The sequence below is a fragment of the Branchiostoma floridae genome, chromosome 19, assembly GCF_000003815.2.
Source record: "Branchiostoma floridae strain S238N-H82 chromosome 19, Bfl_VNyyK, whole genome shotgun sequence".
NCBI lineage: Eukaryota > Metazoa > Chordata > Leptocardii > Amphioxiformes > Branchiostomatidae > Branchiostoma > Branchiostoma floridae.
Window position 1 is genome coordinate 15036105 of NC_049997.1, and position 12889 is coordinate 15048993.

The 12889-nt window shown below is 40.3% G+C and overlaps 1 protein-coding gene across 1 annotated transcript; it reads right to left on the minus strand.

The window, feature by feature from the left end:
- Positions 1–798: 798 nt before the first annotated feature.
- On the minus strand, positions 799–11028 carry LOC118406359 (wee1-like protein kinase 1-A). The gene is made up of 12 exons (XM_035806324.1): positions 10494–11028; positions 9166–9352; positions 8416–8648; positions 6584–6635; positions 6182–6351; positions 5617–5738; positions 5077–5223; positions 4028–4135; positions 3260–3345; positions 2583–2750; positions 2251–2396; positions 799–1886 (listed from the first exon to the last, which is right to left on the minus strand). Exons 1-12 carry the CDS (start codon positions 10646–10648, stop codon positions 1757–1759), a joined length of 1704 nt encoding a protein of 567 aa, XP_035662217.1. The 5' UTR covers positions 10649–11028; the 3' UTR covers positions 799–1756.
- Between the last annotated feature and the right edge of the window lie 1861 nt (positions 11029–12889).

Consider the following 12889-nt stretch of genomic DNA (forward strand, 5'->3'; position numbering starts at 1 on the left):
GTTGAACAAATAACCAAACATAAGTATGGCACACTGAAAAATATTTTTCCTTCTTTCATATCATCTTCTTTGACTTTGTATTGGAATTCTACTTCATAATTTTCAGCATACTGGTATATTTCCTCATTTTGCAGCTGCTTTGTAGGATTTACAAAATGGTTAAAACTTCTTTTTGAAAACAGCCAATTATAGATGCATGTGCATCAACATGTTCAATCAAAAGAAAGGTATGTTATGGACTGGTAATCCAGGCTTACCAGGCCTCTAACTTTGGTGGTCACATAGCCTAGACTCTCACCTCACCTATCCCTTGACCTCTGTGTGGGTCTAGAACCTCACAAACATCAGCATCCAATTTCAAAGATCAGAAATCCAGCCTCATAAGAATTGGTGCTGTGTTGACCAAATAGACTGTAACTCCTAACTCTTTGTGACTTCAACTTTGGTGTCCAGATAGGCTGGAACTCCAGATTTATTAGATCTCTTACTTTCATGGCCAAAGAGAATGACAAGCCAGACTCATTAGGCCTCCAACTTTGATGATCATGGAGTCTGGAACTCCAGGGTTCCTTAACTCATTTGGGTGTCCAACAAACTTCTTACTTCGAATGAAGACTCGTCTTTGTTGGTAGAATACATAGTTATGAAATTGAGCTTTGTTCCAACAGAAGTTCTTCTTTTGTGATGGAGCAAATCTCAACTTTGTAAGTACACTTCTTGTCCAATACATATCATGTAGTTCTGACGACACACTAACAAAGGTACATGTACTGAAATAAAACCATGCAGCCATTGATGTATTGCTTAAAATTTAATGGTCGAAAAAAATTTCTTAAAAAGTCAGTTAGATTAGAAAAAAGATAAATGAAACTACCCAATTCTTTTTCCTTTTTCCACAATTGAGTGTCCCTAAATGATCTTGAAAGCAAACCATGTTTGCAAATACTTGTACAGATGTTATATTGTGAGGCAATCTTTCCTACCGGTAGATCATCAGATACACAAAATCTAAAACACTGTTTTCAATCTAAAAAGTATCTTAACCCCAACACAGACATTAAAAATGCAGGCAATACAACATGGTTACAGGTATTTTTTCAACAGTATGAAGTTTTAAACAATTCTAATGTCTGTATGATGTTACATGGGTTAAAATGGGTATCTATCAAAACAAGTTGTTCCAAATAAAACTAAGATTAGCTAAGAGAAATAAACCAGAACTATACAAACAACAGAAAAATGGACATAACATATGCCTAAAAAACTAAGTACATAATGCCTTTACCAGGCCTTTTTAACAGTGGTATGAAAATATATAGCGAAGTCTTAGTCATAATCTCTGGTCGTGGATATTCTTGGTAAAAAATGATGTCTTCTTTTCAAAGAATGTCCACTGTTGCTATAGCACGTAAAACTATCAGATGCTACTATGTACAGCACTATCGAACAACCTATAGATTCGAACGATAGAGAATAATCCTAAAAGACAGTGTCAGTATTAGAAATATAAGTTTAAGGCAGTAATGGCAGTTAACAAAAGAGACAGTTGAAAATGCAGAATTCCTACAATCAAAACTTGCAAAATTCCTACAATTTTGTAGAGAGATTCTAGGTTTCTTTGAGTTGCCGAAGAATACTGGCTCGTGTTTTTGCAACTAGTGCATATTTCCCTTCTATATAATACTTAAATGTGGCAGTTCAAAAGTTCAATATAAAAACTACTGTTCTAAGGTTTCTAAATCTCCTTAACGGGAGGCTAGTATATGGTTACGCTAAGACTACGCGAGAACTTCTTCCCGACAAGCGTCTTCTTCCTGATTGGTCTGAACCTGGTGTTGCCGAGCGTGTGTGCGTCCTCGTGTTCGTGCTTCACCTCTTCTAGTTGCCTAGGAGATGAGAATGATTGACACGTTAGTGATGAAAAATACTGTAAATCTTAATAATATTTGAGGTGGTTTAAATTTCATTTTGAATCCAAATTGTGAAATTATGTCGCTGAAAATATGTGCTTTACAATTGTTACAATCTCCTTTCCAATCCTAATGATAAATTAAACATTTAGCATTAGGAGTGAAAACATTAATCCCCAACCCCCCAAAATGACTTTACAGTAACAGAAAGCAACTTTCTTTGAGCATTCAAAACTGTGGATTAGGGCAAGTACTTTATTTTTTCTTTTAGCCTTCCTTAACCCTAGAAATACATGTAAACTAATGTTTTACAGAAGACAAGTGGACTGATCAAACTCACCTGGCTAGCTGTTCATTCTTCAACTTTTCTTCGTTCAGCTCGCGGTGTAACTGTGCCTTCGTCTTGCCAGCCGTCGGACACAGCAGGGCATGCTGGGTAATAGATACTGCTGACGGTCTGGAATTGGGGTCAGGGTGCACCATGGACTGTGGTAGGGGAAAGAGAAAGATTGAAATTCACAATCTTGACGACAAAGAACGTTTATTTTCAAGTAAAAAGTAGTAACCAAAATTTAGATTCTTGACAAGTTTAAGGCTAGAAAGAAAATACTCTTTGGTGTTAAGTCCCTATCATGAAAATGGTACAGTCTGAAGACAAGCACAAACACTTACCCTGAGCAACTGGTTGAACTCATCTGAGCACTGTGGGAGGGGTGGCAGGTACCCCTGCCGTATTCTGTGCCAGTCGTCCCCGTTTTTGGGCAGCGGACCCCCGCTCCCTATTCTGTGAATGGTCAGGGCCAGCGAAAACACATCTGCCTTGGTGAGGTTGGTATAGTCCTGGGAGGGGAGATCATATATGTTTATACATGCATTACATTTCTGTGCAACCTTGTCAAACTTACAATCATTGCAGACAATACACATGTACACACATATGAAGGCTCTATACATGTGCTCCACCTAGCAATATGCATCAGAACTACTATACCCATATTACAGTAAACTAGCAGTTTTGGTATACAGTTGACAACAATTATCCATACTTTTCATCAACTTTGTTACAAGAAAACATTTTTGAATTTCTGTTACAAGCTACTATTACTGCTAAAAGAAACAGATATACTCCTTTACAACTCTGACAATATGTCTGTTTAGAAATGGTCCAAATTCCACTGTTGTACATTTCGTTCTTGACAAACACAAAAAACAATTTACAATGGGCATGAAAAATTTAGGGTATGAATAACTATGTTGCTATATACTTGCTAACATTCAGAGAGACAAATTGAAAAGGCAGGAAAGAAGAAACATACAACCTAAGTCACGATGAATTTATCCGAACTCACCTCTTGAAGAATCTCATTGGCCAGGAATCTACAGTCTCCCTCCTCGACCTTGGGGTGTGACGTAGAGGTCACATGTCCGAGATCACCTGAAGATGTAAGAAAACGTGAAATGAAACAAATGTGGTGATTGGATTACTTGAAACCGCAATGTACCATGATTGGGTCACTTGTAGCAATAGAGAATTGTCATTGCCCTGAAACAACACTGCATTGTGATTGGCTGAGACTTAATCAACCTACCAGTTTTCTTTATTTCTTTATTTGAATTTACCACATGCAAAAACAAGTGGAAGGGAGGACAAAACAGGTGTATCAACACCTTTACAAGTTGTCCTCCCAAACCTGAAATGATAATAGAAAACAATACGAAACCAGATCAAACAATAAACATTAGACATCAAAAGTCAATAGACATGAATATACAATTCGGTGACAATTATACACAGAATTGATTATATACAAAATTATCAAATATCATTATATACAGAGTAAAAAGCTAATTATAATACTAATGTAGCCTTAAAGCAGTGCAAGAGGCACACCCACAAGATGTGGACCAAGAGCAGGGGACGTCGATATTGAACTGGGTGTCAAATCTCACAAACGTGGCTCTCACAAGCGATCGCTAAAGGTTGTGCGCATGCCCCTTTCTAATATTGATATAGTTACACGTTCAGGAAAGGTTGTATCAATACTGCAATGTAATAACTCTATTGGTTAGTTTGTGGCAATACCGCTTCATGATTGGCTGAGGCTTAAATGACTTACCAATTTTGAAGGTTGTGTGCATGCCCCTGTCTAACTTCTGGTTGATGTGACAGGTCTCGTCCTGACAGGTGTCGACAATGGACGTTGTTCTACACACAAAAATGTTACCTGGAGGGGAACACGAAACACTGATGAGTACAGATCAAAGACTTGTCAATGACAACAAAAATCCTTGTCTTCAATTCCTTAAACGGCTACAATTGTTGAATTTTCATACCTAAAACCATAGTAAATCTTCAGACAGATATATGTGTGCATAAATGTTTGTTCATAAGATATAAATGAGTTAGGAACTGGGCATGTCGGAAGCTACATCATACAATGGGCCACTGGAGGCGAAGGGTTCAATTGCTGGCATTCCTGGCTAGGTGTTTTGTCCTTGGCTTGGGAAAGGCACTGAAGACGACTTACCTAACCCCACCAAGGGTAGAAATCGGTACCTGACTTTAGTTGGGAGTTTAAAAAGACAGTGGAAAGAGAGCGATGGGCTATCCCTTCCAGCTCCATGCCCGGGACACAGTGGATAACAGCCTACTGTCCCCTACAGCCTCAAAAAGGCTATGGTACTGCCTTTACCACCAAGTTTTAGTGCTCGAAATTTCCACTTACACACTTGCAAAGGTAGCCACATTTTGCTTGACGCAACTTAATTTCAAACCCAGTGCGCAACATAAATTTTGCAGTTGGAACACCACTTTTCTCCCACCTATGTGCATAAGCTTTTAATTGATTTCTTGATAAGATAAAACATAAGTAGTCAAATGTAACTGGAAGAAAGGAGAACGGATAAGCAGCTAATTTGAAGAAAGTAATAACTTGGAAGTGGGGCAACCTGAAATGTTGGTGGTGTAACCTAGCTTTTGACCCAGGTTGCCACCAGGACAACCTGGCTAAAAAAAAGTATTTTGAGCCCTGCCCACGTGACATTCAGACCCCAACCAACAACCAAAATGATGACTGCTTCAGATACAAGACAAAATCTGTGAGGCACATAAATATTGTCAAAAGTACAAAGTAAACCATTATCATTATGACATGTCCATACTCACTAGGTTTGATGTCCATGTGCACCAGGTTCTGACTGTGAATGTACTTCAGCCCCTGCGCCACCTGTACCAGTATTTCCTTCAGCTCGCACTCGCTAAACGGTCTCCCGTGTTTCTGATTGGCCGTCAGGTCGTCTGCTAAACTCCCGCCTGAACGTGGTAAACAAAGAAGCAATGTCAGCTTCCAGCGGAACAACACTGGCAACAACAATTGTTGTTATTGAGATGTGACTGCACACCGAATTGTTATGTTAATTTATTACTGCAATGGTAGTCTTACCAGTAATACAATTTTTCTGACATATTCAGAACCCTGTCTCTAGTCACCACCTTTCTACTGCGACCTTTCTTGAGATTGAGAATTGCAAGAAATGCAGACTTAAAGGTTGATAACCGTCTCGAAACAGAGTGGCAGTGGGTATACAAAGAAATTAGGTCAAAAAGAATGAGTTCCTTTCTAACCTCCTTGGTTTCACACTTTAGTTAACTATAGACATTTATTGGGTATTAGTGGAAGAGGAACCAAAATATTTGTGGTCTTACCATTGCAGTATTCGTTCTGTATGATCATGTGGTCGTCCTCTGCCCATGCGGAGTAGTATCTCACCACGTGGGGATGTTTCCCGAGCACTGCGTGGGCGTAAACTTCCTTTATTGCATTTTGTCTGAAAACGAAAAAATAGTCGTAGGTAAAATTTTTTTCATCGGGTAAAGGGTATGGCAAAACCATACGCCAGCAGTATATGTCCAACAAGGGCCCTGGTATACCGACCTACAATCAATGTGTCTTACTGCATCAGCTCAGCCCACCAATCAGATACTCCCCCTCCTGTTACTGGAGGAAAGCTATCAGCCAATCACATTCTCTGTTGAAAGAAAGAGGCTATTTGATTGGTTGGTAACTTTCCTACAAAGGACAATGGGAGGAGTCTTAAATGAGAGAATGGGAACTGTATTACATTACAAATTGTTATGCAGATAAAATTCATCTGTATCAAGTTGAGTCTAAGATGTAAGTTCGAAAAATATAGCTACATGAGGAAAGCTAGTATCAAATTTTGATTGAAAAGCTTTCCTGAGCTTGCGATAGCTACTGTACTGTACTTACTCATCTGTTGATCCAGCCACTGGCTTTTTAGACTTTTTGATGGCGTACAGACAGCCGTCAAGGCGGTTGATGCACTTGTACACGGAGCCGAACTCTCCGGAGCCGATGCGCTCTACCTCGTGAAACTCGATGTTGTACCGCGACACGTTTGCGTCATGGAGAGCAATTTTCTGTGGCAAAAAAAAAACAAAGCATGTAAGCATGACAGAAGTGATTGTGGATACAAAAGGTTTCAAACAATATCTGTGACTGGTGATATCCAAACACATAGATATTCATTGAAATGCAATATTTTCATTGTTTTTTAACCTGCAATACGACCTTACATACGTGTGTTCAATTTGTGACTTCAAGCAGAAAAGGATAATGCAAGAAAACAACAGAATAAATGAACAATCTTACTTTGGTTGGGTTTTCTTCATCAGACTCCTCATCAACGTCGGATAACATCCCACTGGAAAGAAGAGCAACAGGAACATGGTTACTATGTGGGTGTATGTGTAACCATATCAATATCACTGTGAGTACAATGCTATACTTGTGACCAAACTAAAACACACCGTACATTTACATTTACTGACTGACTAGATCTAGTAAACAGATTAACCAGTGTTTCCGCCAGAGGGGCGTCCACCCGTCCATTGACGGTCTCATTTCGTTTTGGACGGCTTGAACGCAAACAGAGGCCGTCCTCATAAAAGCGACCCACATTTTGCCGAGAAATCTGTACAAACTTTAACAAAGTCGATAAATGTAAACCGCAGTTTTGTGTTTTGTATTGAAGCTAGACGCTTGGGGACGCCGTCCACAGTCAGAAAGCCGCATACTGTTTGTTTTGCTATTGTTATGATTGTTGACAATGTGTGTCGGCGGCCTTTCGCATACGATAGTTTTTCAAGGTCTCAGTTATGCGAATTTTCCCTGCCACATTTCGAAAACTTGGCGGTAGGTCGATCTCGCTATTACACTACAAACTAATAGTTTTTATTGGGAGAAAAAATTTAATAAGAAAACACACTAACTTTGTCTAGATATTAAAAACTTTAGTCTCTGTTTTCATCATCAATCATCGTAAACAAAACAAAACACGATGAACAGAAACATGTGCCCACCGGGGTGCTCGGCACGGGAAATCCCCAACCTCTTTCAAGTTCGTTATCGGCAACACAGCGGAAAAATAAAGGGTTCACCTAAGAGGTGATGGACGTAAAAAACATCAAGTATAACTTTGGTTCATTTTTATATGAGTTTTGAGCCCGCAAAATCTCCGAAAACGGCAGAAATTTTCGGGATAAATACGCATCAAAAATGGCGGTCAGTAGCTGTTGTGTATCCTAGCCAATCACAGCGCTAGTTTCCCGTGACGTCACTAGTTTTCCCAGATCTCGCGAGAAGTCACCACGTGAGATTGCGGGATTTCGGCCGCCATTACGCTCACTGTCGCCGATAGACAATGTTTTTCGTCATTTCTGAACGCAAATTTCTCGATCTATGGAAGGTTTTAGATGATTTATAAGTATACTACAACATAAAAGAGAATATATACAAATGCTATTTCTTTCTTGAAAGTCCAAGAACCGTTTCTAGAACTTTTTAAAAGTCGTAGTACCCGTTCGGTGCGGCATACCGGTACGCGGCACAGATCATAACACTTCGGCACTGAACTTAATCGGACATTAGTTGTTTTGTTTTTTCTTGCGACAGTTAACCATTAACTTTAATTTTCGCGATTTTACAATTAAATTTAATTTTCGCGGTTTTACAATTAAATCTAATGTTCGCGGTTTTGCAATAAAATTTAATTTTCGCGGTTTTCGCGCCCCAAGGTGGACGGCCTCCCAGCTGAGGTCTGGCGGAAACACTGAGCTTAACCATCCCGATATTAATTTCATCATTCACAGAAATAGTCCAAGACATGGAAATAAGTCCACCGACTCAGCCCTACTCTTTCTATCAGTGTGTACTTTTACATGAATCGTCTGATAATGCGAGAATAACTCTGAGGGCCGCCAGCTTTATGTCGCCATTAGAAATCAGGAATGCAATCCCTTATGTCGTAACAAGGCAAAGCCAGTGGATAGCTTGCACCTATGCCATAGGTAAATTTCTCTGTAACATCAATGTGCCTACAATGACGTGCATGAATGTGCCCATACTATCCCGGCCATAGTGACATGTACAGTGTTTGCAAGAAGAAGAGAGTGATAAGTCAGGAGATTTTATACTATCCCTACCTGTCTTGTCGTCTCCGTTTAGCTGTTGCCCTTGTCACCATGTTGTTGTCGGGTGTGAAAGGGTTAACGTTGGCGGCGGGACGTTCCATCACCCTGTGCCGCGGTTCGCTGGTGCTCAGGCCGAACAGTTTACTGGGTCCCGTGGGGGTGATCCGCCGAGCCCTCCTCGCGCTGCTGCTCAGGGAGCGCAGGAGGGTCTTAGGGGTACGGGGAGTGTCCAATAACCTCAGCTCCTGGGGGCACAAGGAAATACAGCTATAGTATGGGATGTGCTAATACCCCCTCACATTAGGCGTGATTGTATCGGACGACGAGTCTGCGAGCTCTAATTTACGAGGAGGCATGACCCTGATGCCGACGAAGAAATGGCAGAGGATTAGAATCTAAATGTTTTGGGTTTAAATCCCTGGCAGGTCCCAATGCTTTACACATCGGGAAAGCCAATAACAACTTTTTCCTCACTTGACTTTAAGGGCGTTCACTTGGATGACACGAAATGCTGGAGGCCCAAAGTTTGAGAGCCACACCTTGACAATGTTGAACTTGAACGACTTTACAACTACAGCTGGTACTGGGCAACATTTTGATGCAACATTTTCAACGTTATGTCATTTTGGTTGTACTTTTATGTTGTTGTATGTGAATTCGAGGTTGATCGGGCCAGTGCTCTATGAACTACTTCAGAAATATACCATACAATGTATGAAAAATTGATAACCACAACAACTTTGATACTAATATATTGTGTACCTGCATAGACTTGTGTGGAGGTGAACAGTCACCGCTACTGCTGCTGGTGTTGGGACTCGCCTCGGGCGAAGCCGCAAACCGTACGCTACGCTTGACGGGGCTGGGGTTAGGGGTCGGACTGGCGAGGTCTGGGTCCCAGAAGTCCAGCGAAGCATCCTTGTCTGAGGTGTCAAGATCAGCCTTACTCCTGGAGAATGAAAAATAGGAAATAAGTATAAGTGTACTTTAAAATATTTTGTAAAGTTTGTTTCGGGTTGTAACTCACTTTTCCAGCATATGTATGTTGGCTATCAACAGTTCATCTATATCTTATCATCTACATAAGCAACACCCTCAAATAAAATTATGTGGCTCTCCCAAAACATGGGACCTAATAAATGTAAATGACAGTTCGCGGGGATTTAATTTCGCGATGGCGGAAAAATACTTTTCGCTGTGGTTTTAATTTCACCGTAATACTATAGTATAGACTGCAATCTTAATAGAAAAAAACGCGAACATTAATCAACCGCAAACATTTCTTCATTTACAGTATATGTTGGAGAGACCGTTCTAACCGAAGCTTGGCACTCTTTTTCACCTGGGGCAAGGCCACAAGATTGGTGACATATCAGCTGATTTGAAACTGGGACTTCTGCCAAGTTCTGGGTTACAGGCCAAACACCACACACCACAACAGACAGCTAAATGAAAAAGGCATTTTGAGAATTACAGTAACCACTTGCATTGTTAAAACTGTCAAAGAAAACAAGAAGGCACAGTGGGTACTGACCTGGCATATCTTAACATCTAGGTGTTAGAGACACACAAAAATTAGAATACAAATTATACAGTTATATGCAAAAACATAGAAATGAATAAAGATAATGGTAAGTTTGTTGTAGCTTGGGGACAGGAGTTACCTTATTTGGCAATGAAGGTAAACTATTATATTCAAAACAATAGTTTTCTGTACATATATGTGACGTCATCATGACTCATTATGCAGAGCTTCCGTCCACAAACCTACAAATTAGCACTTTCCAAACATCAGATGTTGATTATCTAGGAAATATGGCTTGGTAACAACATTTTTCTACATTTCGTCATTTCTATCAAACCAAAACTTTACAAAGTGTGACAGATTTATGCTACCTTTCTAGGTACACAGGAAATTGAGATATAATTTGATACGGTTGTATTGTGTAACTTGTTTTCTTGCGACATATGGCATAAAAACAAGGATGTTGCCAAGCACAAAAACATTACATCATCCCCCAAGCTTGCACTCGGGAACTACAGGAGACATCAAGGATGAAATAAGACGGAGAAAATGATAAAATACCGACCTGAATCCTGTGAAACTCGGGCTGGAAAGTCCGGATGAGCCGAAGGAGTCTTCGGTCGGTTCGCCGTCACTTCCCATGCCGTCTCCGAAATCCAACGTTTGCGCCACGGGGTCTGTATCCATCGCGCCCGCACACGAGCTCAGCTTCAACGGCATAAGGTGCAGTAAGGTTCCAACCAGGTCCAAAAACGTCTCACGACAAGCTCAACTTAAGCAAAAATATCCGAAGTATGTTCAAGGGTTGTTACAAATTTTTCGCAGACGGCCACAGACGTCGATGTGATGGTGAAAAAAACACGCCCAACGTGGGGAGGGGGGCGATGGCGACAAAATCCGAAGATCAAGACGAAATTCTCTCAGATCTCCTCTTAGATCGCCGTCAGTTGGTTGAGGAAATGCTCCCAAGGTAGGTTGCAACCTCAGGATCGCGAAGTTACGAGCAGATGGCCACGAAAGGTGACAAATCCGCCCCAAATTTGAACACGAAACTTGCTGACACCGTCTCTTGTCGATTAATATTTCGCGCGTCGGTTAATCACGTGGTGAGGAGCGGCCAATCAGGGGCCAAGTTACAATTCAAAATTGGCCAATTAGTGAGATGCGATGACGTCATGTGAAACCATTGTCCAACTATCGACCAATCAGAGAGTCGCTATTGAATGATGTCATCGACTCGTCACGTGGTCGGCAAATGACTCAGAAGCGTCACCAAGCGTGATAGATTGTAAAGCCAACAACCACTAATCAATGTAATTACGATGAATGATCTACAATGAGTGTCGATTATTGTCATGTTTGTTGTTTTTCTTAATTGACTGAAATTAGCTGAGATTAATTTACCTTAAACAAGAAATACATCCGTACAAAATGGAAAAAACAATTTTTTTTTTCTTAGGGAAATCGGCAATTCGTAATTCGTAAGATAAAGGTGATAATAAGCGATGTTGTTACAGATACATGTACATGTACTAGTATTTCGGAACCAAAAAATGATCTAACAGTTGTGTCTTCTTTACATGTATGTACATGTGTCTTCTTTATTCAACTAGTGTCCATCCATCAGAGCAGCCAGAATAGTCCAACAACAATTTACATTGCGCATAACACCTTTACAGATGAGATGGCTTGGTTTCTATGTAATTCCATAAACTCCCTTGCAGTCTTCGGACGGGGCTGTGTTTTTTTTTTGGGGGGGGGGGGGGTTTCAACGTCGGGAGGGGCAGAAACTCGCTATCGCCAAATATTGAAAAAAAAAAACGCTTATTTTACAGAATGATAAATTAAAAACTATATATCCATTGCTTGTTGTGGGAATATTGTTCCCATCAACATGCCACGATGTTTATTTAGCTTGACAATGCCAATTATTATGATTTATGAACTAAGAAAGTTTATGTTCCATTTGTGGTAACTACCGACCATGATTGGCTTCTTGCAATTGGTTCTTTTAGATAAATCAATTATCTATCACGTCAACTAATTTTGGTGAGTGGGGACAGATTGACCAACAAAGAATAAAACGATTACGAAGATTAGCTGTTAATTATTTGTTGTGAATAGACCATCAAACCACTTATGAAAGTAAACAACATTATGAAATTTAAAAGTTGTATGATCTGATAAATGCTCATTGTCAGTGCTAGTAATTATATTATTGCTCAATGTTGGGGGTCAAAAAGGGTTTAGATTATCATTTAAACTGTAAATGCATTTAAGTTCGCGGGGATTTAATTTCACGGTAACGGGGAAAAGGACATTTCGTGGTGGTTTTAATTTCGCGGTAGCACCATGCCCTGTAGTCTCTTACTGAAAAATGTTCGCGGTGGTTCTAAGTTCGCGGGGAAGCGGCCACCGCGAAAACCGCGAACATAAACCACCGCGAAAGTTTCTGCATTTACAGTACTTTGAGCCCCAAAAGTTACATACATGCTCTAGGATCATGACGTCATCAAGGCATGCGCAGTGCACCGTAAATTGTGACCATACTAACTTTTATAGGGAACAGCTATCCAGTGTTTATAGAGTTCTATTCCAGTCTACCTTTCTTGTACAAGTACTATTTCATATGTAGCTTATTTGAGCAAAAGTAAACATATACACAAGGCAGGTGTTGTGGTACTATTAGAAACGTAGCGAGGCTTAGATTTCAGTAAAAGACGCACACAGTCCATGTCGGGGCACTTAACTCCTGCTCCTGCTAGTTCACCTTTATCCGCAGAGTAACCTTTATCCGTTGCTGAGATTCAGACCGACAGTGGCTTCAAACTATAGGAAGAAATCGAAATAATTCTGCGAACGGTAGGATTTGCTAGGGTCGATCTGGTAACACTTTTTTCTTAAATTAAGCCAAGCCATTGTTCTTTGTTTTGATATGTAGGATAGCCCATTAATTGTTTT